This window comes from Neltuma alba, unplaced genomic scaffold (assembly GCF_004799145.2).
Source record: "Neltuma alba isolate B1F8T4 unplaced genomic scaffold, ASM479914v2 tig00012252_pilon, whole genome shotgun sequence".
Classification (NCBI taxonomy): Eukaryota; Viridiplantae; Streptophyta; class Magnoliopsida; order Fabales; family Fabaceae; genus Neltuma; species Neltuma alba.
Genome location: NW_021636778.1, coordinates 197,795 through 222,398, shown reverse-complemented (window position 1 = coordinate 222,398; position 24,604 = coordinate 197,795). Strand labels below are relative to the sequence as shown.

The window sequence follows — 24,604 nt, the reverse complement described above, 5'->3', positions numbered from 1 at the left end:
ATTTTGAGAGTTAGAAACTAGAAAAACAATTAAGTTTAATAAAATATACTAACAACATTTTTTTTCATAGTCCACTCCTCTTAGCTACTACAAAAAGTAGTTTCACAGTATATTAATTAGTAATAACAAAATTAAGGCCAAGTTTCCATTTTAATATAAAGTTACATTAGATTATTTAGAGGGATATAAATAGTTAATTAATATAGCATATTGATTTGTTGGGCCTAGAAGCCTGCCCTGCCCAACCCGCATTTGCCCAACCCAAACTTATTAGGGCTTTTCATGAGCAGGGCTGGGCAACGGGCTGCATTTTCCAGCCCATTCATTCTTCGGGCTGGGCATCGGGCAAGGGTCCTGCCCTACCTAGCCCTGTCCATATGCACCCCTAGATGATTTAAAAGAGATTTGAAAAGAAATTAATTGTGAGCATTATTTGAGGGATTTGATTATAAATATCTTAGTTTGAAAAAAATAAAAATTATTCAATTTTAGGTTTAAGATTTAGTTGATTTTATCTTATCTTATTTCAATTTCTTGTAAGTTATTCTCTTTTTTATTTTATTTTTCAGCTTTTTCTCTTTTATTTGTTTTATTTTATTTTCTCTCTTCCATCAGCTTTCACGTGCTGCACAAGAGGCTCATGAGGAAGAGATCAACGCACCGTTTGGAGAAATAAAGATTGGAATTTGACTTTGGTAATTGAAGGAGGGACGACAGCGTTTCTGAGAAAGGTCGGACGCAGCGTTTTGGGGCGACCATTTTTGGATACCTAAGGACACCGTTCATCATCGTCTGGGAGGCGGGTTGTGTGAAGACGGCGCCGAACTGGCTTGGAGAGAAAACTGGAAGTGAGAGGAGGCTGCGTTTCGGACTGTGGAATATCTCCTGGGATCTTCATCTTCTAATCTGCGTTTTGAGGAGGACGTTGACGCTCTGCTTCTCAAGTTTTGGGGCTCGGTAGACGGGTTCAGCAGAGGAGGTCAAAGACGAGAGGAGGTCGCCAATGCTGGTTCTGGACTAGAGGGATACAGTAGCAGAGATCGGAGCTGAGGAGGACGAGTTCGACGGAGCCGGAAAGGAGAGACTGGGCACGGTGATCTTCGGATCTGAAAAGGGAGAGATGCCGTCAGTTAACAGTTGAGGAAGAAGAGCAACCGTTCATCATCTTCAAGCTGGAACACTCGAGCTATACCTGAGCAATATTTTGATTCCCTGTTTCTCTGTTTCGGTTCCTGCTTCCTTTACTTTTGATTTTCACTATGGGTTTCGCATTTGAGATTGTTGCTTTAGAGCTGCGACTGATTATATTCATGTTTAGCTAATTTTCTTTTCAACATAGAGGAACTATGAACTTGCTAATGGATTAAATTTTGTTTTTACTGAATTGAGAATGCTTAATGTTAAATTTTGGTTGCTTAATCTTATTCTTTATTGTCCATTCGATGATTAGCCATCACTAATTGTAAATTTGAGAATTAAAATTATCTTTAACAAAAGGGATTTCAAAATATGAGATTAGATGATAATCTAATTTGTGATTGGGAAAGAAATATACCTAATTGCCCTGTATAACTATTGATGAGTGAGACTAAATTGTTTAGCCTCTTGAAAAATTGTGAGAGATTACATAATTAATTTAAGAGAAGATTATAAGTGGACCAACAGGTACTTATAACTAATTAAATTCTAAATTAATAAAATTGACATTAAAGCTAATCAATTCAATGAAATGAGGTTTAAGAAGCCAGCAAAGGATTAACTTTAGGTTGGCTTTTTTAATATTTACTTTAGTAATTTGAGAAAGCTCTATTTTATTTATTTTAATTTCTTCTCACTCAATTTCATAAAACCTTGATTTACTCAACTTAAACGAAAAGAGGATTTTTACTGCCTAATCACTGTTACTTGAGTTTTTTATATGATCGACCTTGATTTGTCACTATCTATTTTTGTGACATGTATACTTGCGGTGCATCTTAATATTTGACAGCATCAATGGTACAAGGCTTTTATTTCATCTTGCCCTTGCCCACCAAGACTCAATTTGGTACCTTGTTAATTAGAGCACCAGTATTTTTACGTATTGTACCAAAACGAGGCAACATGCTCTGAAATGAAGTGTCATTGAGTCTTTTATTAAGTATTGCATAAATACAAAGATAGAGCCTCTTATAAAGGATGGCAGACGAACGATAGAGCCTCTTATAAAGGATGGCAGACGAACAGGAAAGGGGCCAATAAAGACAAAAACCCAATTGTTATTGCACACATATTTTAAAAATAAGACCATGCTTAAAAACAAAAGTTGAAGCCTCCTATAATATATCTAGCGAGGAGATATTATACTCTCCGACACTTCGTTGATGGAATATTGATTGTGGTTGCCAAGTCGAGCCTCCATTTCTCTACTGGTTGCTGCTGGTTCCATTTGACTGTGGATGAAGAATGCTGGTTCTTGAGGAATTGGCAATTGCATTGAATCATTATTCAGATATTGAACAACTTTATTCATGGAAGGCCTTGCTCCTGGATTTCCCTGCACACACAACAAGCCGATATGGATGCATTTGATTATTTCACTATGTGACCCAGCTTCTGTCAGATTCGAATCCAATATAGCTGTCAATCTTCCATCCCTCCAATGCTTCCAAGCCTGCCATTATGCAAATCATTCACTTAAAAAAAGGCTCTGCTACCAATTTGATTATAGGATATTATTAACATAAGCTTCAATGGTTGGTTGATGCTTATGATAATGACAATGGTGACAGGTTTGAGATGATCATTTGAGAAATAGTGTAAGTTTGCTATACTTACATCACTTAAGAGTCCCCCAGTATATTGAGATTCATGAGATTCACATTGAGAGTGTACATTCTTTCCACTTATAATTTCTAAAACAAAGACTCCAAAACTGTAAACATCTGATTTCTCAGAAAATAGTCCATCCTTAATGTATTCTGGAGACATGTAGCCCCTACAATAGATATATAAAATCACACATGAATATGTCAATATATTTGTTGGAATCTTGGAACCAGATAATTTGAACTATATGTTGTACCAATATTTAAATTCAATAGTAAAGTGCATACGCAATATACAAATAAACACATACACACATGCGCACAAGTAGGGAGATAGTTAGAAAGGGAGAGAGAACTCACCGTGTTCCAACAATTCTATTTGTGTTTCCTCTAGTTTCATTAATACCAACCATTCTTGCCATGCCAAAGTCAGAAATTTTTGGATTCATTTCATCATCTAGCAAAATATTGCTAGGTTTGAGATCTCGATGTATTACTTTTAGACGTGAATGTTCATGGAGATAAAGAATTCCTCGAGTAATTCCTTCTATAATTTTGTAACGCTCCAACCAATTTAACACTCTTGACTTTTGTGAACCTGAATGTATAATTAAATAACTTTGTGAGTATACAAATGAATGACAGATACGTCGCATACATTTATGTCTAAATTAAAAACAAATTAATGACTATACCAACAAAAATATGTTCACCTCAAAGAGTAATAAAAAAATGGATAGCACGTACATGAATAAAAAAATTGAAAAATGGTAAGATGAGCTTGGTTAGAAAGGACAAACCGAATAAAAAGTAATCAAGGCTCTTGTTGGGAACGTATTCATAAATAAGTATTTTCTCTTGATGTTTTAAGCAAAATCCTAATAATGCCACCAGGTTTCTATGTTGAAGTCTGGCAATTAGTAGAACCTCATTCTTGAATTCTAATAATCCCTGACTAGAATTTTCTGACAATCTCTTTACTGCTATTTTGCTACCGTCAGGAAGAATGCCCTGAAATCATGATGTAGTTAGATATGAGGGCTTAGGATATACATGCAACATATATATAAACACACCCATATGTTTGAACGCATAATCAAATTACCATGTAGACTTCTCCAAATCCGCCTTTGCCTATTCTATTTTCAATCGAGAACTTATCTGTTGCAGCTTCAATTGTTGCCAAATTGAACTGCAATGACTCTAATGTGGCTCCTTCACTTCCAACTATAAACATAAGTATATTTCAGGGTAAGTACACTACAATAATATGATTTTTCTCACAGTTGACTGAGTTGTTTTTGTTTTTTAAAAAGAAATTAAAAAAAACAGCATACATACAGTTTTTCTTCAAAATCTCCTTATAACTCTTGCTCTTCTTAATCTTCCAGTAACAGAAGCCGAAACAAAAAAGCATGATTGAGACCACAGTAGTGACGGACACCGCTATTATGATTGTTCGTGAGTGGTCGTTATCTTTTCCTGCGTAAAGTAAATGAGTGTGTATTTGCATGCCATAGACAAGAAATGGAGAAGATTTGTAAGCACAAAATTGAGAGGGAATTAAGAATATCAATTTATATGTAGTGACGTATCTCCGCGACACAAATGATTAGATTCCCAGTAACATTACCTGCATTACCTGAAACTTTGTGAGTTTGGGGATGGGCAGGTGGCTCCAAAACACCACTAGTATTTGGGGGATACGCAGGTGGAACCGAAGCATCACTCTTACTGTCATTATAAAATCGGTACGATTCAAACCTCAAGTTGCAGCTAGGATTCATGACTTGTCCTCCTTTACTTTCGAGACAACATGACGTGATATTTTGCAGAGCAACCCCTAGACATTTTTCACAATCTTGGCTGGACAGGATCGGAGTACATTGTGCAAGAGTGTACAACGTTGTCAATTCCGAAGAGCTGAATTCTGTTTTTGTTGCAAAATTTTTCACTCCTGCATGCGGTGATGAGTTCAACGTCGCCGCCACTAAACTGTTTAGTGTACTCGCTAATAGCCGATTGAAGCCCTCTGTTTGGTTTCCAATCGTATACCCACCAGGTACTGCATATATAGGTTGTGTGTCTAGGGTAGAGAAGAAAGAGCGATCGGAGTAGCGAAGCATGCACATGTCATACCAAATGATAGCCTCCTTGGAAGAGGGACACGTTGAGTTTAGTACCGTAATTCCCTCATTGACGCATTTATGGCAGAGCTCAAGGGGCACGTCACCGCGACACATGAAGAGGCCGTAGACGGTAGTGTTAGAATTGTTTCCGACTGTGGTGCTGTGGGATCCATTGCTTTTGGTGTCTTTGGATGTCCTGGAGAGCTCGAGAGTGAGACTTTTGAGGTTGTTTAGGTAGGGATCGTTGACAGTAAAGCTTTCGGTGGTCGAGCAGTTCCATTGTACAAGAGTAGGACTTCCAAGCCCTATCCAATGAAAGAAACAAAATGTTTATGACTATGTCATGGCCTTGACGTACTATTCATAAATACCCAATTAATGCTTCAACAAGTAAAGAAAACATCATTGTACTTTAATTACGAGTAAATTGTTTTCGGTGGTCGAGCAATTCCAGTATGCAAGAGTAGGACTTTCGAGCCCTTTTCAATAAAAGAAACAAAATGTTTATGACTATGTCATGGCCTTGACGTACCATTCATAAATAACCAATTAATACTTTAATAAGTAATTGAAGTAAGGAAATATCATTGTACTTTAATTACGAGTAAACTGCTGTTTTCGTTTTTGAAAGGTGAACAATTTTTTTTCTTTTTTAACTCTCACTTTAATTGGATAATTATTTCTAAAAAATTCAGTCACATCTTCAATTTAAAAATAGGAAAAGTTAACTAAAAAATAAATTGGCAAAGACGTATCTCCTTTGACTTTAATCCTTGAATTTTTTTTAGTGCAAATTAGTGACAACTATTAAAAGTTCGCATGTATGTAACCTTTAATTTGAAAGAACATACATAATCAATCCCAAGGAAAAAAAATTATAGAGGGCAATGGATTGTGCCACTTTTATGAAAAATAAAAAAAATAACGGAAAGAATGTACTACTTTTGATCCCAATTATAAGACATTATCTGTAATTTACAAACGAGGTTTTGTAATTAAGACTGGAAGCAGTATTAAGGAATTAAAACATTAAATTTATAGCTTTGATGTCGAAGTACGAGGCTGAAAAAACGCGGGTCACAAAGGAAACATATGGAAAAGCTTTCCGGACTTTTAGTAGGCGGGACAAAAATATGAAGGAACTCTCACTGGATCCAATTTTCAATTGTTAATTTAATTTGAGAACTTTCCAAATAACCAACGGCACGGTATCACAATAACATCATCCAATCTCTTTAGAGAGAGAAGCTGTAAGTTCTATACTGAAGGATGGATTTCGTTGGATATAATTGTCCCTTGAAAAACCAACTCTTTCAAAAAAAAAGTATATACATCGAAATATTTTTAATTCTTAAACATATTTGAGAAACAATTAAAAATAAATAAACAAGAAATCAACTATATATATACATATCATGTTTTTGTTTTCTTATATATATATATATTATACTAATCATTAATGAATATATAAAAATTAATTTATTTTACACTTTTACTTTATTGTGTTTTTTGAAATTTATGCAGAGTGACCAAATTTTGAATTATCTGCGCGTGGAGAGACGACTGATTGTATCAATAAATTATGAAGTATTACGCAGAAAGAAAAACATAACATGCATAAAACTTAAAATATGTGGGAGTATTAATCCAGCGACGAGGGAAGTCTTTTCTTCTTCTCCATGGTTTTTGGCCGCTTATAAAAATAGCCGAATTATCAACTCGCGCAGTCGCGCGTAAGAAGAGGAAAGAAAAGGAAAGGGAAAAAAATCATGGTAACATTACCTGGATAAGCGGAACCAATGGAGGGATGCTGGTTGCCCTTATAATAAAATTGGTATGTTTCGAGTCTCAAATAACAGCTCGGATTCTGCAATGGACCATTCAGGTAGTCCTCCTCCTTCAGAATATCTTCTATCAGGCCATGTAGACACTCACCACAGAATTGTGGGGACAGATCCGGCGTGCACTCTGCAAGAGCGTATAGCGATTCCCCAGTACTCAAGTTTGCTTCTTTTGTTGCGAATTTCTTGGTACCTGTGGGCCCTGATGTCGCTGCCTCCACCACCGCATCATTCAATGTCTTGTTCGCTTCCTTGCCTGTCTTATCTGTTCCATTTCCGATTTGGATGGATTCGAAGCATCCTTCTCTAGTATAGTCACCACACCTCCGTACCACGCTGTGAGCAGGCTGTTGTTGGAGGGTGGAGAAGAAAGAGCGGTCGGAATAGCGGAGGAAGCACTGCTCGTACCAGATGATTGCCTCTTTGTTGTAGGTACACATCGAGGCTATTCTATTTGTGGCGTCCTGAACGCAATCTCGACAGACCTGACTGGGAACATCACCTCGGCACATGTACTCTCCATATACGGCGTCGTTCGAGCTTATGCTGCCAACGCTGTTGGTGTAGAATTCAGGAGTGGTGTTATTGCGGGTGGCCGTGGAGTAGAAGGAAATTAAAAGAGTGTTAAGGTTGAACTGGTAGAGGCTATTGGAAGTGAAGTTTCTATTCCTTGTGCAGTTGTGGTCATAGTAAGCAGGGATGTCTATTTCAGAAGTAGAAGCGAAATTCAAGAAGGTAAGAAGCAGAAAATAGGATAGCAGTTTCAGAAATGGCATATCCATCTTGTTCGTGAATGCTCCTACACAGGTTAATGTTTAAGTAATCAAAGTGAAGCGAGCTCTCACGGAACGGAAATTAATTTGTAATGATTTCCTTATCCCAGAGCAGAAAGCTTTGCCGCGGCAAGTCTGTCCTTACCTTATGACACTTTAATTTGCGCCAATGACTGGATAAGAAGAATGATATTGTCCACAAAAACAAAGAGTAATAAGACGAAAGAGAACCATAACGCATCAATCTTTACAAATCAAGTAAAATTGATCGTCACAAATTTCTTCGTTGTTGTAGGGGCGACCTCCTGTAACCTAAACAACAAACGCTTAAGCAATTGAAAAAAAAAACTAATAAATTAAAATTAAAGATCAACGAGAGAGATGGAGCTAAGAACATATCCAAATATAAAATAATCAGATTTAAGCTACATATTATGGCAATAAAGCTAATAAGTAATAAAAACTCATGGATTATAGATAAAGCCGTTGCATTATCTCAGTCCATCACCAATAATACACGCTCAACGTTAACAGGCATCAAGTCTATTCTTATGGTTTCCCACAAAATTTTCTTATTCTTCTTTATTAGTCTCCACTGACTCCACTTTTTCCCTCCACCAAACTCCTCAGGTACCCAAAGTAAATGAAGTTAAACTCATGCTTTTCTGACTCCTTTTTGAAAACTTTAAGAAATCATTAGACATATCTTTTTCCTCAAATACTAGTATATAAATTAACGTGCAGTTAAATCATTAATCAATATGTCAATGTCAATATATATTATAAAAGCTATAATAAAACCACTATATTTTTACGTGATGAATAGTAAAATTCACCTCAAAATTTCACCTGACTATTAAAAAAATACGTTCAGTTTAATTTCGAATAAATAATTTTTTAAAATGTGGTATTCTGGTCATGTCATCACCTTGGGTCCCATGGGGAAGACTTTGGGAAACCACCTTATTTTCCACCACTAACTCGCCTCTTGGATCATCTTTCTGTCTCTATTAAAAGAAGATTCCTTCTTGATGGGGGTGTATTTTTAAATTTCTAAAGATTCTATTTTCTCACAGATAATTTTTTTGGCCAAAATTTTCCAATAGATAATTGGAAAAGGCTACGGAATAAACGAATGGAAAATTAGAAAGCAAAACGTTGACTTGCGTCGATATTCGTCATCGTCAGTCAACCCCTTCCGTGTCATTGCAGGCAATGACGAGCTTATCCTTGTGCTGACCGGTCAGTCCAACTGAAGGTATGAACCCCGGGGAAAAAACTGGACCCTCTTATTTACTACTTCTAGTTTTAAATATAAAATTTTTATTTACTTTATATTTCAAAATTATATCATATTTTAAAAAATATATCTTTTGATTATAAAGTATTTCCAGCTAAGTGTAGTTCCAATGTCTATGATCAAGTAAAGGTAATTTAAGGAAGTCAACACATATTTATTATAAATAACTAACTCAACCGATTTTTTTATTTTTTTTAAAATTAATTATCAAACTCTTATATTTAGGATTGATTGTAATATTTTATTTTGGAGGGAATACAATGGGATTGGCATTAAAAAAAATCAATGAATTTGTTGTTGGGAAGTAAGTTATTCTTAGCTATTTCTAAATTTAATAATTTTCCTCAAAGATAAAATAAGCCTGCTGGAATAACGAAGAATAAACATGACAAGAGGAGGATTATTAAAATAGTAAGATATATAATGTGTTTATCTCACTAATATATTTCTTATGTAGTCACCTTAAATTTGAGAAGTATTATTTTAAACCTATTCTTTAAGATGATAAAAAGGTACTGATTAAAATGATTAATTTTGACAAATTGTTGCGCGCTTGGGATCAATGGAAGGATATGAAAGGATTTAATAAGAGATACATGGGATCCAAATCTAAGCGAATCCAAATCATTTAATGAAGTGATTAAGTGCTTTTGAAATTGGGCTGTTATTTGTTCAAATAATTCCAGAAGCCAGGCCTTCCGTGGCTACAGGTAGTTCATAGTTTAGCAATGATCGATTCAATTGCCATTTCTGCTTTCTTTCCGGAGCTTAATATTACAAGTAAAGAATCTGTTGATGAAGTGTCTATGAGTGAATTCTATCCCAGGTAGTGCAAGGCTTTTATATAATATTTTCCCAGGACAACAAGGCTCTATTTGGCACCTGGTTAAAAAGAGAAGTATTTTTATGGCTTATGACTTCATGTGTGTGCCAAGAGAAAGAGACCCAACATATAAGCATGATAATCTTGAAATCATTATTCACTAGTAATTACTCATTTTCTATTACATTTTTATTTAAGACGACAAAATGACATTTTTACGCAACAATTCCGGCCCCCAACCACCATCTTTTAGGTTCAAATCCCGCCACTTGGTATTGTATCAATAAGTAATTGTATACAAAATTTGCATCGTCGACAGTTACCACGGGATTAATACGCATGGCTTTCTTTTTATACAAAATTTGCATGCTCTTCTTTTTTGCTTGAAATTAAACATGTTATTATGAGTGAGATGAAGAATATAAGTAGTTATAGCTTTTAATTTTGGGATCATATATAGTTTCAGAAATTATCGGTGAGAAAAAGGATGCAGGTAGTCAGTAGGCTGATAGGCCTCTTGATGTATGTAAGTTGTTATGAACATGCATGTGCGATGTAAGTAGTTATAAGTTGTTGCTTTTTAATTTTCCCCCGTTCTTCATATTTTTTTCTTTATTTTTGAAATAACCAAATTGTTATTACAAGCATGTTTTGAAAGGAAGATTTCATTCAAAGACGATTTACGGATTCCTACCTGAAATGCATGATGAAGATCATATAATGAAGTGATTAAGTGCATCCATCCACATCGGATCGTTTTAATTTGTATTCAAGAAAATTTAAATGCAAAGGCTTTTCGTAGTTTTTTAATTTTTTCTCTTTAGTTTTTTTTGAAAATCTAAGTTGCGTTTTTGCCTTCATAAAAAATATAAACTGCGTTTTTTTTTTTTCAAATCTGGGAACAAATTAAACTTGCATTGAATTGTAAGGATGAAAGATATAAGAAAAAAATCTAAATGAAATAGTAACAAATATATTTGTGAACTTTTAATTACCGCCTCTCCTCTCAAAACGAATACTCAAATCACTTTCAAATGAAAGTGAATAGAATACTAAAAGCACTTTTATTCACACACAGATGGGTACGTTTGAATTGGCACTAGAAAAGTTAGATTGAGGGTGTTTGGCAATTGTTTAAAAAGTATTTTTGGACCCCAAACTAGGTTTGGGACTAAAAGTGTCCAAACACCTTAACTTTTTACAAAATCTTGGTTTGGGCTAAAACATAGTTTCAACCTCACAAACCATGGTTTTGGAGAAAGTAAAATTTTTTTGCTTCGTGAGCTAGAAAACTGATCGTTGGAGAGCTTGGAACCTGTAGAGCTGCCTATTGCCCCTCCTTACAAGAGTGCCCTTGAGTTGAAAAAGGCCTCCACTTAGGAATCCGACAACTTAATGATGGTCCAAGCTTGTAACTGTTCATGTTTATTTAATTTTGTGAAAAAATGTTAAGATGTTTCATATTTATAATCTTTAAGGTGAAATAATATTTTTTCTGTTGGCAAAATAATCATTTTTTAATTTGGAGGTTAATTAACTTTTAATTCATATCTTTTATTTTATTATCATTTATTGTAGGAAAAATATTCTTTTTTTTATTTGCCATATATGGTCTTTTAAACTTGGCCTCCAAGAAAGAATCAATAAAAAAAATTTAAATATTTTTTATTTTTATTTTTTAGTATTTTTTTGTTTTTTTAGTGGGCCTGGACAAAATAAAGTGTTTACATGTGATTATATGGGTCGGAACCCAGCTTTCACGGAAGGGGAAGTTCCCGCATGATTTTCATTTTCCAACGTTGAAAGCTTCGTCATGCATGGGAAGAATGATATTGTCCACTAAAATAAAGAGCAATTAGCTGGACGAATCATAATCACAATGCACCATCATCTTTAGGACATGCATTCTCAGAGCACCCCCAAAAAGAAAAAAAAAACAGAAAGAGGGAAAAATATCCATCACAAACCGAATAAAATTAGTAAGCAAATTTAAAACAATCAATTTCTTATCATACACGTGTTTTGAAGGGAGAATTTCATAAGACCACTGTGGGGAGAAATTTTCAGGAAAGAATAACAATTTTGAATTAAATACATCTCTGCAGTATCAAGGGGTTAAATACAACTTAATTTTTTTTCATTAATTATCAAAATACCCTTGACCTATTTTTTTTTTTTATATTCTTTAAAACTGGAAGTATTTTTTATTTTCCGGCGAACTGATCATGTGGCATTTTCAAAATCGTATATTTCTTAGAATTACCTTTTCTTTTATATTTGCTCATCTCAATTTCATTGACCAGCAAGTCAATCATGTCATGATTGTCATGATCGTGCGGGAAGACTTCAGAAAGCCTTCTTTTATTTTCCACAACCAACTTCCAATTTTGCGGCATCCCACTTTAGCTCACGTTCTCACTGGCGTCTCCACGCATTGCACATTTTTCAGTCATTGCCAGTCACCACGTGATATTTCAAACCGTTTAGATGAGTGCTCAGAGCTAATTCTAGACCGTTTAGATGAGTTAAAAAATAGAAGGACTAAATTTTTTTATATTAAAAAAGTGATATTTCAGTTATTCCTAATTTTTATTAAAAAAAAATTGTAGGAGGGAATGTAAGAGGTTCAATTCTAAATTTAGTCTTCTTTTCTAATTTTGGCATGCAGTGTAATTTCACAATTCTTTATGTTAAATTTGTATAAAATTTCTTGAGAAGTCTTATTATAAAATCCATCCCTATAATATCATCTGGATCGGCAGAATGACACAAGCAAGTGATGTTGCTGGTTTTTTTTTTTAAAAAAAAAAAGATGTTGGCGGCATTTTATTGATCTTTGGGAGTATTAATTAAAAAATTTCTCTGTGTGCTTGGCTGAAATTGATAGCTATAGATGATCTAAATGTAGAAAATTTTGGAACACTCATTTTTCCTACCGAGATGATTGAAAAAATCTGATAAGAAAGCAAACCTTGACTTGGCCATTGAGCTGCGTCAACCTTCTCTGTATCATCATCGGTTGAACTAACCCCCTTTCGCCACCATTACGATGCCCTTGTTCCTCCGGCGGCCCACTTGCCATCAAAATTCACTTCATCACAAAATTAAACTCAAACTATAAAGCATTATCCTCATCTCAAACGCCATCAATAACATACCATTCACCCTTAATTGCCATGACCTTCAACATTATAATTTTGTCACTCTTCTTCTTCATCGGCTTCCTCCTCAATTCTTCTTCTGCTCAAGTCATAGGTCGTAATGATCTTTACCCTCAGTGCTCCACCGGCAGTAATTTCACTGCCAATAGTTCCTTCGACTCTAACCTCCAAACTCTATTTTCTTCCTTAACTTCCAACGAAACCGCCAACCTCGACTTCTACAACACAACCGTTGGCCGCGGCGGCGAGACTGTATACGGCCTCTTCATGTGCGTGGGTCACGTCAACCAGGACATATGCCGCCAGTGCGTAGCTAACTCAATCCTACAGGTAGGCTCCGTATGCCGATTTTCGAAGGAGGCCGTAAACTGGGGGGCTGGCCAGTGTTTGGTTCGCTATTCCAACCGCAGCTTCTTCTCCACTGTCGATACAAGGCCTACACTCCGAACGTTGAACCCTATCAATGTCTCAAATCAGGCTGGATTCATGAATGTAATGACGATTGCTCTGAACCAGATGGCGGATGAGGCTTCCAAGTCTGCTGTGATGAAGCAGAAGTGTAGGACGAATAAGGTGGCGGTAGAGTTTCAAACTATGTACGTTCTGGTTCAGTGCACGCCGGACCTTTCGTCGGCGGATTGCAGAAGGTGTCTGAGCGGAGTGATTGGGGACTTTAGATGGTATTTTTATGGGAAGATCGGAGGAAGAATCCTATATCCAAGTTGCTTCGCTCGTTATGAGTTATATCCGTTCTCTAATTCTTTTACGCCTCTTCTGCCAGTAACGCTGCCGCCTGCTTCGGCTCTACTTTCTCCTCCAAATCCTGGTAAGCTTCATAATTACATGCTTTTCTGGTTTCTTTTTTCTAATTAAGCAAATTAGAGTAAATCTATTCATGAAAAAGATTAACTATATATGCTGATTTTGGGACCAAAATAGTTATTTCAAAACAGGACATTAAAGCAGAGCAACCGTGAGTCCGCATTAGATGCTCATTGAATCCATGAGCTCCTGGCGCTGAGTGGTCAAACGGTGTCGCATCATCGACACAGTGAAACGCTCAAGGGATTTGGATTTCCCTCTCCATCCGCGAGAAAATTGATGCCCCTTCCTCTTTTTCTTTTTTTCTTTTCCAAGTCACTCACTTTTTTTATTTAAATATCTTTATAATTAAATAATTCAAACATAGCAATTATTTTTTAAAATTAACGCATATATATAGTACATGTACTATAAAATTATATTTAAATTAAACTTAAACCTTCTACAATATCTTACAAAAAAAATTAATTTATCTCTGGCAGGGCCAAAGGGGCAGGGCAGCGTATCCTGCCTGCTGTTTGACCCTGCTTGTTATCAGCCCTGCCCAAAAAGTGTCCTTTTTCTTTTGGGCTTCAATTTTTCGGGCCGAGCTAGGCTTTTTTTCTCCGGGCTTGTGCGGGCGCACTAGGTGAACGAGCATCATGAGCACTTCTATTTTCTTCCTCCTATCCACTTTTCATTTCAATCATAAGATTGTTTAAAATTTAAACAGTTCAAATTTCATATTTTATAAAATTATTAATAAAATATTAATTTTTTAAAATTACATATATAAAGTTAAAATAATAAATTTTAGTCATGATAACTTAAAATATTTAATAAAATTATTTTATGAAATATGACATATAGATCATTTTAATTTTAATTTTAATTTTAATTTTAATAGTTGAGATAGGATAGAGGTGGAGGGAAATCCACTTCCCATCTTACAGGATATAGTCAATTATTATATGACGTCATCACATTGAGACGTGGGAGTCGATGTTTATTGTGCAGGAAAAGCGAAAGGCCAGTCAACAAGGACTATTGTGATAGTTGTGGTTTCTTCTGTTAGTGTTTTGGGGATATTTATTTGTCTCGCCTGCTATCTCTTAAATCGTCTAATAAAGAAGAGACGCAACGCCGTTCTCAGACAAAAATACTGTGAGTAATTTTCATTCTCAGACAAATTTTAACTCATTCATATGATTTGGCTTGTCCAACTTGTTGTGGCGATGCTTTTATTACCTTTAGTGTATCCTTTAATATTTTGTATTTGTGTAGTTGGAAATGAAAGCAACAACTTAGAACCTCTGCAATTTAGTTTGGTCACTATTGAAGCTTCAACAAATAATTTTTCAGATGAGAAGTGTTTATTAGGACGAGGTGGATTTGGAAGAGTTTACAAGGTAACATCAATATAAATGTTAATAGAGACAGGCAAACACATGCATGCGTGTTTCTTAATTTTTAATCTAATCATCCATGATTTTAGGGCATTCTTTCAAAGGGCCAAGAAATAGCTGTCAAGAGACTTTCAAAATGTTCAGGTCAAGGCGCTGAAGAATTCAAGAACGAGATTTTATTAATTGCCAAACTCCAGCACAGAAATTTGGTAGCTTTGCTTGGATATTGCATAGAAGAAAAAGAGAAAATTCTTATCTATGAATATGTTCCGAACAGAAGCCTTGATTACTTTCTATTTGGTTTGACTCTTCTCAAGCCACTTTAGCTATTAATTGAAATTCATAGTACATAAGTTACATGCAAGTTATTAATTATCTGTTTCATGCTATTTGGTGTATGTTAAGAGGTGTAATCGTCCATACCTAGATTATCTTTATTTTGTCTCTGTAGTCACTTACAACAAATTCATGTACAGGTTCCATAGAAGGAAAAGTATTAAGTTGGATGGAGCGTTGTAAAATTATTGGAGGAGTAGCTCGAGGAATTCTTTATCTCCATCAGTATTCCCGTCTTAAAATTATACATCGTGATTTAAAGCCAAGCAATATTTTATTAGATGATGAAATGAATCCAAAAATTTCTGATTTTGGATTAGCTAAAATGGTTGCCATCAACTCACAAGAAGGAAGTACAAATAGAATTGTTGGAACGTAGTAAGTTTTACATTTCTCCTTTTAAAGCTTTGAAGCTATCTTGATTTGGTTGAATGAAGAGAAATAAGTGTACATAAGTTGACATCGAAAAGTCTACATCTCAACTATATAATGCCCCCATTATAATGTTCTTACTATTGATATTTTTCTTTTTCAGTGGTTATATGTCTCCAGAATATGCGATGTATGGACAATATTCTGAAAAATCAGATGTTTTTAGTTTTGGAGTTATAATTTTAGAAATCATTAGTGGAAAGAAGAACACAAGTCGTCAAAATGAATCACAATATGTTGATGGCCTATTGAGCTATGTAAGTTATGATAATATGTTTCTCTCCTGTTGTTATTTCTTGTGCAATTACTTCAACATTATTCAGGTTAGAGAAATAATTATTTTAACAATATTCTATAAGTTTATAAAAGGGTGTTAATTAGTGTTACTTAATTGTCATAGGCTTGGAAGCAATGGAAAGAGGAAAAGTTGCTGGAGATATTAGATTTAAATATAAAAGAATTTGCGTCATATAATGAAGTGATCAGATGCATCCATATTGGTTTGTTATGTGTTCAAGAAAATCCAGATTCAAGACCCACAATGGCAACGGTTGTTTCATATCTGAGTAATGATTCCATTCAACTGCCATTGCCACGGGAACCTGCATTCTTTCTGCACGATGGAATGGAGCCGAGTACCAGTGGAAGTAAGGAATCAGCCTCGACTGTTGAAGTGTCTATGAGTGAATTCTTTCCTCGTTAGTACAATGCTTTATTTATTCTATTTCTTGGACCCCCGTGAGAGGCAAGCGTTCTTATTTAACTATACAAAAATCGAGATATACAATTATGCTGCACTCGTATTAATATTATTTGATCGTACTGATTTAAGGGACAGATGATATTTTCCAAGCATGACATTAGTTTTTGTAGTGTTATTCTATTAATTTTTTGTTCGGGTTTTACTCTTTTCGACACAAGAACAAAGATAATGGAATGTACCGATGATTCCTTGTTGATGAAGAATGTTTGGTAGACCTGAATTAAACTCTCTAGAGAATCAGATTTCAGCTAGAAGGCTTGAACCCAATTCCTCCTTGCCTACGATGGAATCAAGACCAAAATGTCCAGAACTCCAGATGTTCTTGTTATATGGATAAAATTTTATTGATATTTTTCAGTGGTTACAATTTAGAGTACCTATGCAATGTTCGAATTCTGAAAATTCACAATATGGCCTCTTGAGCTGTGTAAGTTGTAACAAAAAGCATTTCAATTCTTTCATATTAGCATTTCTTATGCAATCATCATTCTATCCCAGCCTTCAGATACGAGAAAAGAATATTTACAATTATCGTAAGTTAATAAAGGGATGACAACTGATGATTCAAGCATATTGTTCTGCAGGCTTGGAAGCTGGACTCAAATAAAAAAGGGATTTGGATCATATAATGAAGTGATTAAGTGCATCCAAATTGGTTTTGTTGGGTTTAAGAAAATCCAGGTGCACAGCCTTGCTATATAAAGCTAGTGGGGACTTTCGGGTTGGTTTCTTAGAGACTAGCTCGTACGGGGCCTTGTTTTCTTTCTGGAAAACGATGATATATAACCATTCAACGCATAATTGAGAAAGTAGGCAAAAGGACATTAAATATACAGGTGTCGTAAATGACTTGTGATCGAGTGGGAACTTCCCCACCATTGGGCCCCTATTCCCGTCAAAGCTAACAAAATATGCTTTTTTGAAAGTTCTTCATCTTATCGTCAAGGGACGTCGGGACACCAATGCAAGACAAAATCCTTTTCTTTTTTTCTTGTTTCAAATTTGGATGGATGTAACAATTACTTTTGTTAGGAGGGATAAATGGAAAATATAAATGTGAGACTGAAAAACTAAAATACCTTCCTAACCTTAATTTTAAGGGGAAAAATAACTTTTAATCTCTAAATAAAGAAACTTTCTCTTAATTGTTGGTTAAGTCTATGGACTTTGATTCGAAACAGCTCTTATTTTTGTAGTTTATTAAGTGGCAGAATTATAAAGATTTGAGTTCTTTAGAATTAAAAAAATAAAAGGACTAAATTTTTTGTTATAAAAATGTGATATTTCAGTCATTCCTAATTTTTTTCTCCAAAAAATTGTGAAGTTTAGGTACCAAACTTGATTTTGGTTAGGAAATTTGAAAGTGGGAGTTACAAATTTTGGATGGGAGACTTCTAAATACTTTGAACACAATTTAAAGATCTCTTTTTGTATTTAAAATTCTTTTACTCTATGATTTGCATTGCAACTGTCGTGGCAATTAATGAAAAAAGTTGAAAATAAATTTGAAACGAAATGCCAAGTGGAGGGACTTGTCAACAGTACTGACATGTGGGCCTAAGGACTCTTAACTCTCAATGCAAAGTTCACATTCTATGCGTTTCCTAGAAAGAAAATGGAGATGAAAAAAATGTTAATGAGTTTAATTTTAAAAAATTGAGAAAAAAATGTGGTTATAAAATTTTAATAAAAAAGATATAATATAAAAGAGTAAAAAATAATTAAAAATTTTTAATCTCACTTCTTTAATTTTTTAATTTAAACTCATTTAAATTTTTCTCCTCCTCCTTTTTTTTCTCTTCAATTTTCTTGTACCAAACAGATTTTTTTTAAAATTGACCAAACAATAAATTTAAGCAAATTTAAATAACATGACTTTTCTGAAAATCCTGGCCGTGTGATAGTTTAGTCTCAAAATAGCATTTTTAGAGTGAGGTCCAAAAAATTTATAAGTTGTGAATAACGAATAGAAGTTGCAAACCAATATCAATTGCTCTTAGTTGCAAATCATTGAAAATAATATACAAAATTTAAATGTCTCGCTTCAAAGTTCAAACTGAGATTCTCGCGTACTTACATGTATTTAATTTAATTTGATATTTGCTACTCATTTTCTTAGTTTTGTTCTTAAATTTAACTACCATTAAATAGATTTTCTGGGCCTAACTATAATTCTCTTAAGAAAATCTGTAATTGACGGAGTATTTTATATTTTTTAGGTTAATTTGTCTGCCTTATAAATTGATATGTCATCTAATGATACACAACTAAAATTGGAGGTAGAATATCACTATATTGTGCGCCTGATTATATTCCTCAAAATAAATGTTTTGAGTTGAGCGCGTCGACCATTGGGTGCGCTTATCACAAATGTGCTCATCAATGGCCGCCATGACTTCTAACAGATCACGCTTGCAGGGCCGTATGTTTGCTTCAAAAAGCCCACAAAATGAGCCCCCAAGCTGCCCAATGACGCATCTTTTCGTACTTGGACGGCAATTGCTTTCTCCAGGAAATTTTCATGTATTATTTCTTCTGATTTTAAATATAAGAGCTAGTTATTTACAGTGAAATTCAAAGTGCAAATTATATCTTATACTTAGGACCAAAGTTAGTATTGGGTTTTGTGTTGAGGCTTGGCAACTAATAGTGGAACCTCATTCTTGAATTTTAATAAACCCTGATGAGAATTTTTTTCCGACAATTATTTTAACTGGTTAGCATCTCGGGGGAGAATGCCCTGAAATCATGAATAGTCAGATAATGAGGGTGTGGGAAATACATACAATGATATATACAAATACAAACATTGATTTGATCACATAAAATGACAAATTAAATCGTCTTTTTCATTCATGGAATTAGTTTCCATATAACTTATTCTATTAACATGTGGTTAGAGTTTGCATTTGCCCTACAATACGCAATTGTTAGGACTCACTTTCTTTTCAAAATATTTGTACAGCACACATTCTCAAACAAGTGGCTAAAGGCTCATTACAAGAAAAAAGCACAGAATCAGACGATAATGACTAATTAATAAGTACGCACAGCTGGTTTCTTTTCGGACAAAACAAAAAGTACGCACAGCTGAAGCAATTTTGAGTGATCTATTATTTGTCCAATGTGGCTAGTGGGTGATTAGCTTTCTAGTCTCAAGTTGGAAGTATAAGACCAACGCGCATATTAGTGCCCCTTTGTGTTTTCTTGAAAATGATCATACGGAATCAAGACATGATTGAGAAAGTAGGCAAGAGGACATTCATATGTGGGTGTTGTTAGTGACATGTGAGCTGGAAGCTTCCCCACCACTGGACCACTGGTTCTGTCAAAGCTGAAAAAAACATCTGAGGCCTCAAGGTCAGTTAGTTATACATTAATTGGCTTGCATGCAGTTACCTGGAGTCCATTTTGATGGCTGAAGAGTGAATAATGTTATGGTAACTGCATGATATACAGTACTATGTACCGCACCTCCTACCTCCTGTGTTTAATATAAAAATTTTATTTAACTTTTATTTTTGTCTTAAATATATGATCCCAGTCTATTTTATTTATTATATTTATTTATTTTTCTCAAATTAGTTCTTATAATAATAATAGTTCTAACTAATATACTTAAGTAACAAGAATTTTTAAGAAATACAATACTTATTTATTACAAACAACTAATTTAATTAATTTTTTTAATCTACTCAAATTAGTCAATTAGACCAGAAGCATTGCTTGGGTTGCATTTGTAAGAATATGTCTCCCCCCGCTTGCGTTTTGATGTATCAAAATGCAAAATTACCCCTATTACATTAGAATATATACGAGTTCTTTTTAATTGATATTTGAAAGTTCTTCTTATTTCGAAAGTAGATCAAAACACAAAATCGCCCTTGTTGGATCAGAAGACGTATCCTAATTAATTATTGATATTTGAAAGTTCATCTTATTCTCAAAATATATCAAAACGCAAAATCACCTATTGGATCAGAAGACGAACCCTAGTTTAAAAGTTGAAAAATTCATCTCATCCTCTCAGTAGATTAAAATACAAAATCACTCCTATTAAATCAAAAGACGTAACCTAGCTAGTTGTTGATCTTTGAAAGTTATTCATCTTATCTTCAAAGTATGGGCACCAACGTAGGACAAAAACCCCCTTCCTTTTTTCTCCCTTCCTTTTCTGGGATGGATCTAACAATAAAAGTTGATCAAGTAGCTAAGATGAAGCATTTGGGAGCATGTCAAATGTCATTCTGATCCACAAAATAAGTTTTATTTTTCTCATGTTATTTTAGTCCAAAATAACAGTTTAACTCTCCAAAATCCAGAGTATATGATACTCCTATAGAGATATTGATGGGGTAAAGAGTTTCTTTCCTTAATAGAAGCACAGCACTGAATTTATTATACGAATGTATAGTTCTATCTCTATTTTATAATTTTTTAAGAAGAGTTAATGAGGTTTGTGATTTTTTTTCCTGATGAAAAATGTTGAAAGTACTTTATAAATATAATTAAATGAGTTTTTTTCCCTTATTTTAGCCTTTTATACAATTAACGACCCAACTTTCATTTAATGTAGCTAATTTTTAGTAGGGGTAGATCTGCAAAGCACCATAATACTTCTATATCTTTAAATGAAGCAATTACCTTTTTTGGCCTTTTCCCTATATGCCTGCCTAAATCCGGGATTATATTGTAGACTGAAGTAGTATAGAGTAAATGTGAGACAAGAAAGTAAAACACCTTCTTAGAGTTATTTTAAATTAGGAAAATCAACGTTACAGGCCATGAATATATAATTAAAAAAATCTCAAAAAAAATATCTCTTGAATTTTAAAATTTTAAATCAATATTGTTTACTAAATTTCAATAGAAATTGACTGCACTTGAAACATAATTTACAACACATTTTTATACTAATTATTAATTTGAAATTTTAAAATTTTAAAATTATTTTCTTTTTGAGATTTTCCCTATATAATTTGAAACACAAAAAGGGGGACGGACTTTGAAAAAACATGGGATCCACAAAGCGGGATTTTGATCAGCTAATAAATTTGAGTCAGTATGGTTTGTGTTCCATTTTGTAGGAATTGATCAATCGTCAATATTATTCGAAAATAAATTACCAAAAAAAAAAATCATTCGGAAATAAAACACGAAGTGTGGGAGTAGGGCACATCAATTAACAGTACTAGCATGTTGTGATTGTAAGTTGGCATTTACGTAGGGTTGTCCTTAATTAATTATTAAATAACATGACTATTTCTTATGCCGTAGAAAATCGGGCGCTTATTTCTTATTTTTTTTTTCGTACGGTGCAAAATTGCTTATGGAGAGCTAATTTCACATCCATTCAATCTTTTCGTAACTGAATCGGTTCGAAACTTAAAATATCACTAACATTTTTTATACTCCTTTAAAATAAACGCAAGAAATAAAATAATGTTCTAAAAAGAAATATAAATCATGATGATGATATAAATTCCTATATCTTTTCAAGTTGAGTTTACAATACGTTTAATTTAAAATTAACAAAAAATATTCTCTCTAATCCTACATATTATTAGGTGTTTTCGATTATCTCACATATACTAAAAAAAATTGTTATATTATTAAAATGGTTAATGGTTATTAAGCTCCTGCCTCCTTCCAACCCTTACGAGTGGCACGATTCGCAAACTATCACATGATACTACAAGACTTTTCAAATACTCCAATCCTGAACAATGAATTTTTCCAATCTTATTTATAAGTTATATTATTAAATTTCTTATATAAATGGTCAACTTCACCTTTTATTTGCAGACTGTTATTTTCTTAAAAAGTATATACATTAAATAAATAAAAATTAAAAAGTTACCAATTTTTAAGATAGAATTAATAAAACTTATCTTTTTATGTTGAAAATAACTTGTGAAAAAACAAAGAAGGAGAAAATGCTTCAACTTGGATTTTAAACGAAGTTACTTCAGACCTTATATTCCATGCTAAAAGTCTTCATGGCAATGCTCAAGCGGCACATCACCCCGACAAGTGAAGAGGCCGTAGACGGTGTCGGACTTGTTTCCGACGAAGGTGCGGTAGAATCCATTGTTTCTGGTGTCGTTGGATGCCTTGGAGAGTTGTCGGGTGAGACTTCCGAGGTTGCATAGGTAGGGATCGTTGGCTTTGCTGATCGAGCAGTTGCCGCCTATATAACTGGGGAGCACATTCTATACTCATCAACTAGAACTTCCAAGCTCTGTTTAAGGAAAGAAACAAAATGGTTATGATTAAATCATGGCCTTGACTATTCATAAATACCCAATTAATCCTTTAATAACTAAAGAAACATTACTGTGCTCTAAATATTAAAATTTGTAGCTTTAATGTTGAAAATTCAAATGTGAGATTGAAAAGACCGCGTCACAGAGGAAACATATGGAAAAGCTTTCCAATCTTTTCATGGGGTCGGAAATCTGGACTTTCAGGAGTCTCTGACAACAATACGAAGGTACTCCAATGCCTAGAAGAGAAACGCCGGATTTGTGCGTAGTGTGTGACTTTTGTCCTGTGACGGAGGGTTGGATTTGTGTGCGTGGAAAGACTAATTTTATCAATATAGAGATAAAATTAGAGCATGCATTAAACTTAAATCTTCGCAAGATCAAATATTGGGAGTTGCTCTACACTACAACGATGAAGGGAATCTCCTCCTCACCTTCTTATGACGTTAACTTCGGAGGCAGAACCGCCGGTGGGAGGCAGTTTGCCCTTGTGATAAAATCGTTCTGTTCCGACTCTCAAACAGCAGCTCGGATTCCGAATTCTTCCTCTGCGTGTGGTATTTTCATTTGGAATAAGTTTCATGATGCCATATAGACACTCTACAGAATTGCGGGGACAGATCCGGCGTGCGCTGTACAAGAGTGTACAGCAATTCCCAACTAAAGATTGCTTCTTTTGTTGCAAATTTCTTGGTACCTGCAGGCCCTGATTTCGCTGCCTCCACCATCGCTTCATTCAATGTCTTGTTTATTTCTCCATAAGCGTTTCCACCTACCTTGAAGTCTGTAGGACTTGCGAATCCTGATTGGGACGGCCTCCTGCATGGTGTTGATAATGTGTTGGAAGCAGAGGTGGTTACGGAGCCTGTGGCCACAGCGATGGCCACCTGCTAACAGTAGGCTGTTGGTCGGGAGTATCGGTGGAGAAGAAAGAACGGTGGGAATAACGGGCGAAGCACTCGTCGTATTGCCACTTTGTTGCTGGGACACTCTGAGACTATTCGATTTGTGGCGTCCTGAACGCAATTCTGACAGACCTGAATGGGGATGTCCCCTCGGCACATGTAGCCTCCATATACGGCGTCGCCGTCGTTGGTGCTTTCGGTGGTGTTGTAGAATTCAAGAGTCGTGCCGGCGGCCTTGGAATACAAGGAAGTCAAAAGAATGTCCAGGTTCAACTGGTAGAGGCTGTGGGTGCTGAAGTTTTTCAGTTTGTGCTGCTGTGGTTATTGTAAGTGGGAATGTCCGCTTCAGAAGAAGCAAAGTAGAAGGTGATGAGCAGCAAATAGGATAGCACCTTCAGAAATGGCATATACATCTCGCTACCCGGTGCTTACTGCTGAGTGAAGCAAAGCTTCCACGCCGTTGGACAAGCAGTTTCATGATGTCTTTTATTTTAGGTAAAATAAAACTGAGAATTGAAAACAAAATTAGAAAGATAAAGCGGTATAAGGGATGTTAAAAGGGTGGGGGTATTAGCTAGAGGCCCCCAAGTCCCAACATTCCCGAAGCGACGGGAATTTCCGTATGATTTTCATTTGCCAATGGAAAAGCTTTAACGTGCGAAGATTTTGCTTGAAAGAGCCTGCTGTGCGTTTATAGTATGAGTTGTGATTTTGTTCTTGGGGGATCAAAAGGCAAGAATCAAGCTTGATGATACAAAACACGCAAAAGAGAAACAATGTCATTATCCGTGTTCAAGCAACAGCGTAACATTTAGGATGAGGATTTTGCAACAAAGAGCTTTTGTAAGCCAAGAAATCAAT

The 24,604-nt window shown here is 34.8% G+C and overlaps 3 protein-coding genes across 3 annotated transcripts; 1 reads left to right on the top strand and 2 right to left on the bottom strand.

The window, feature by feature from the left end:
• Positions 1-2,326: 2,326 nt before the first annotated feature.
• LOC114725416 (cysteine-rich receptor-like protein kinase 10) lies at positions 2,327-7,559 on the bottom strand. The gene is made up of 9 exons (XM_028911934.1): positions 7,100-7,559; positions 6,719-7,042; positions 4,441-5,241; positions 4,149-4,289; positions 3,913-4,034; positions 3,608-3,818; positions 3,168-3,405; positions 2,818-2,977; positions 2,327-2,653 (listed from the first exon to the last, which is right to left on the bottom strand). The coding sequence occupies exons 1-9, from the start codon at positions 7,557-7,559 to the stop codon at positions 2,327-2,329; spliced, it is 2,784 nt and encodes a 927-aa protein (XP_028767767.1).
• A 5,176-nt stretch (positions 7,560-12,735) lies between these two features.
• Positions 12,736-16,512, top strand: LOC114725427 (cysteine-rich receptor-like protein kinase 10). Its single transcript, XM_028911944.1, has 7 exons — positions 12,736-13,164; positions 13,312-13,660; positions 14,920-15,044; positions 15,131-15,341; positions 15,518-15,755; positions 15,913-16,066; positions 16,210-16,512. The coding sequence occupies exons 1-7, from the start codon at positions 12,850-12,852 to the stop codon at positions 16,510-16,512; spliced, it is 1,695 nt and encodes a 564-aa protein (XP_028767777.1). The 5' UTR covers positions 12,736-12,849.
• Positions 16,513-22,726: 6,214 nt separating this feature from the next.
• LOC114725433 (uncharacterized) lies at positions 22,727-23,640 on the bottom strand. Its single transcript, XM_028911951.1, has 2 exons — positions 23,273-23,640; positions 22,727-22,813 (listed from the first exon to the last, which is right to left on the bottom strand). Exons 1-2 carry the CDS (start codon positions 23,572-23,574, stop codon positions 22,798-22,800), a joined length of 318 nt encoding a protein of 105 aa, XP_028767784.1. The 5' UTR covers positions 23,575-23,640; the 3' UTR covers positions 22,727-22,797.
• Between the last annotated feature and the right edge of the window lie 964 nt (positions 23,641-24,604).

Coding starts and splice junctions, on each gene's coding strand:
- LOC114725416 (XM_028911934.1), bottom strand. CDS start 7,559: ATGGATATGCCATTTCTGAAACTGCTATCCTATTTTCTGCTTCTTACC. Junction 4,035..4,148: donor GGAGATTTTGAAGAAAAACT/GTATGTATGCTG, acceptor TTATGTTTATAG/TTGGAAGTGAAGGAGCCACA. Junction 2,654..2,817: donor CTGGGGGACTCTTAAGTGAT/GTAAGTATAGCA, acceptor GCATAATGGCAG/GCTTGGAAGCATTGGAGGGA.
- LOC114725427 (XM_028911944.1), top strand. CDS start 12,850: ATGACCTTCAACATTATAATTTTGTCACTCTTCTTCTTCATCGGCTTC. Junction 13,661..14,919: donor ACTTTCTCCTCCAAATCCTG/GTAAGCTTCATA, acceptor GTATTTGTGTAG/TTGGAAATGAAAGCAACAAC. Junction 15,342..15,517: donor CCTTGATTACTTTCTATTTG/GTTTGACTCTTC, acceptor ATTCATGTACAG/GTTCCATAGAAGGAAAAGTA.
- LOC114725433 (XM_028911951.1), bottom strand. CDS start 23,574: ATGAAGCGATGGTGGAGGCAGCGAAATCAGGGCCTGCAGGTACCAAGA.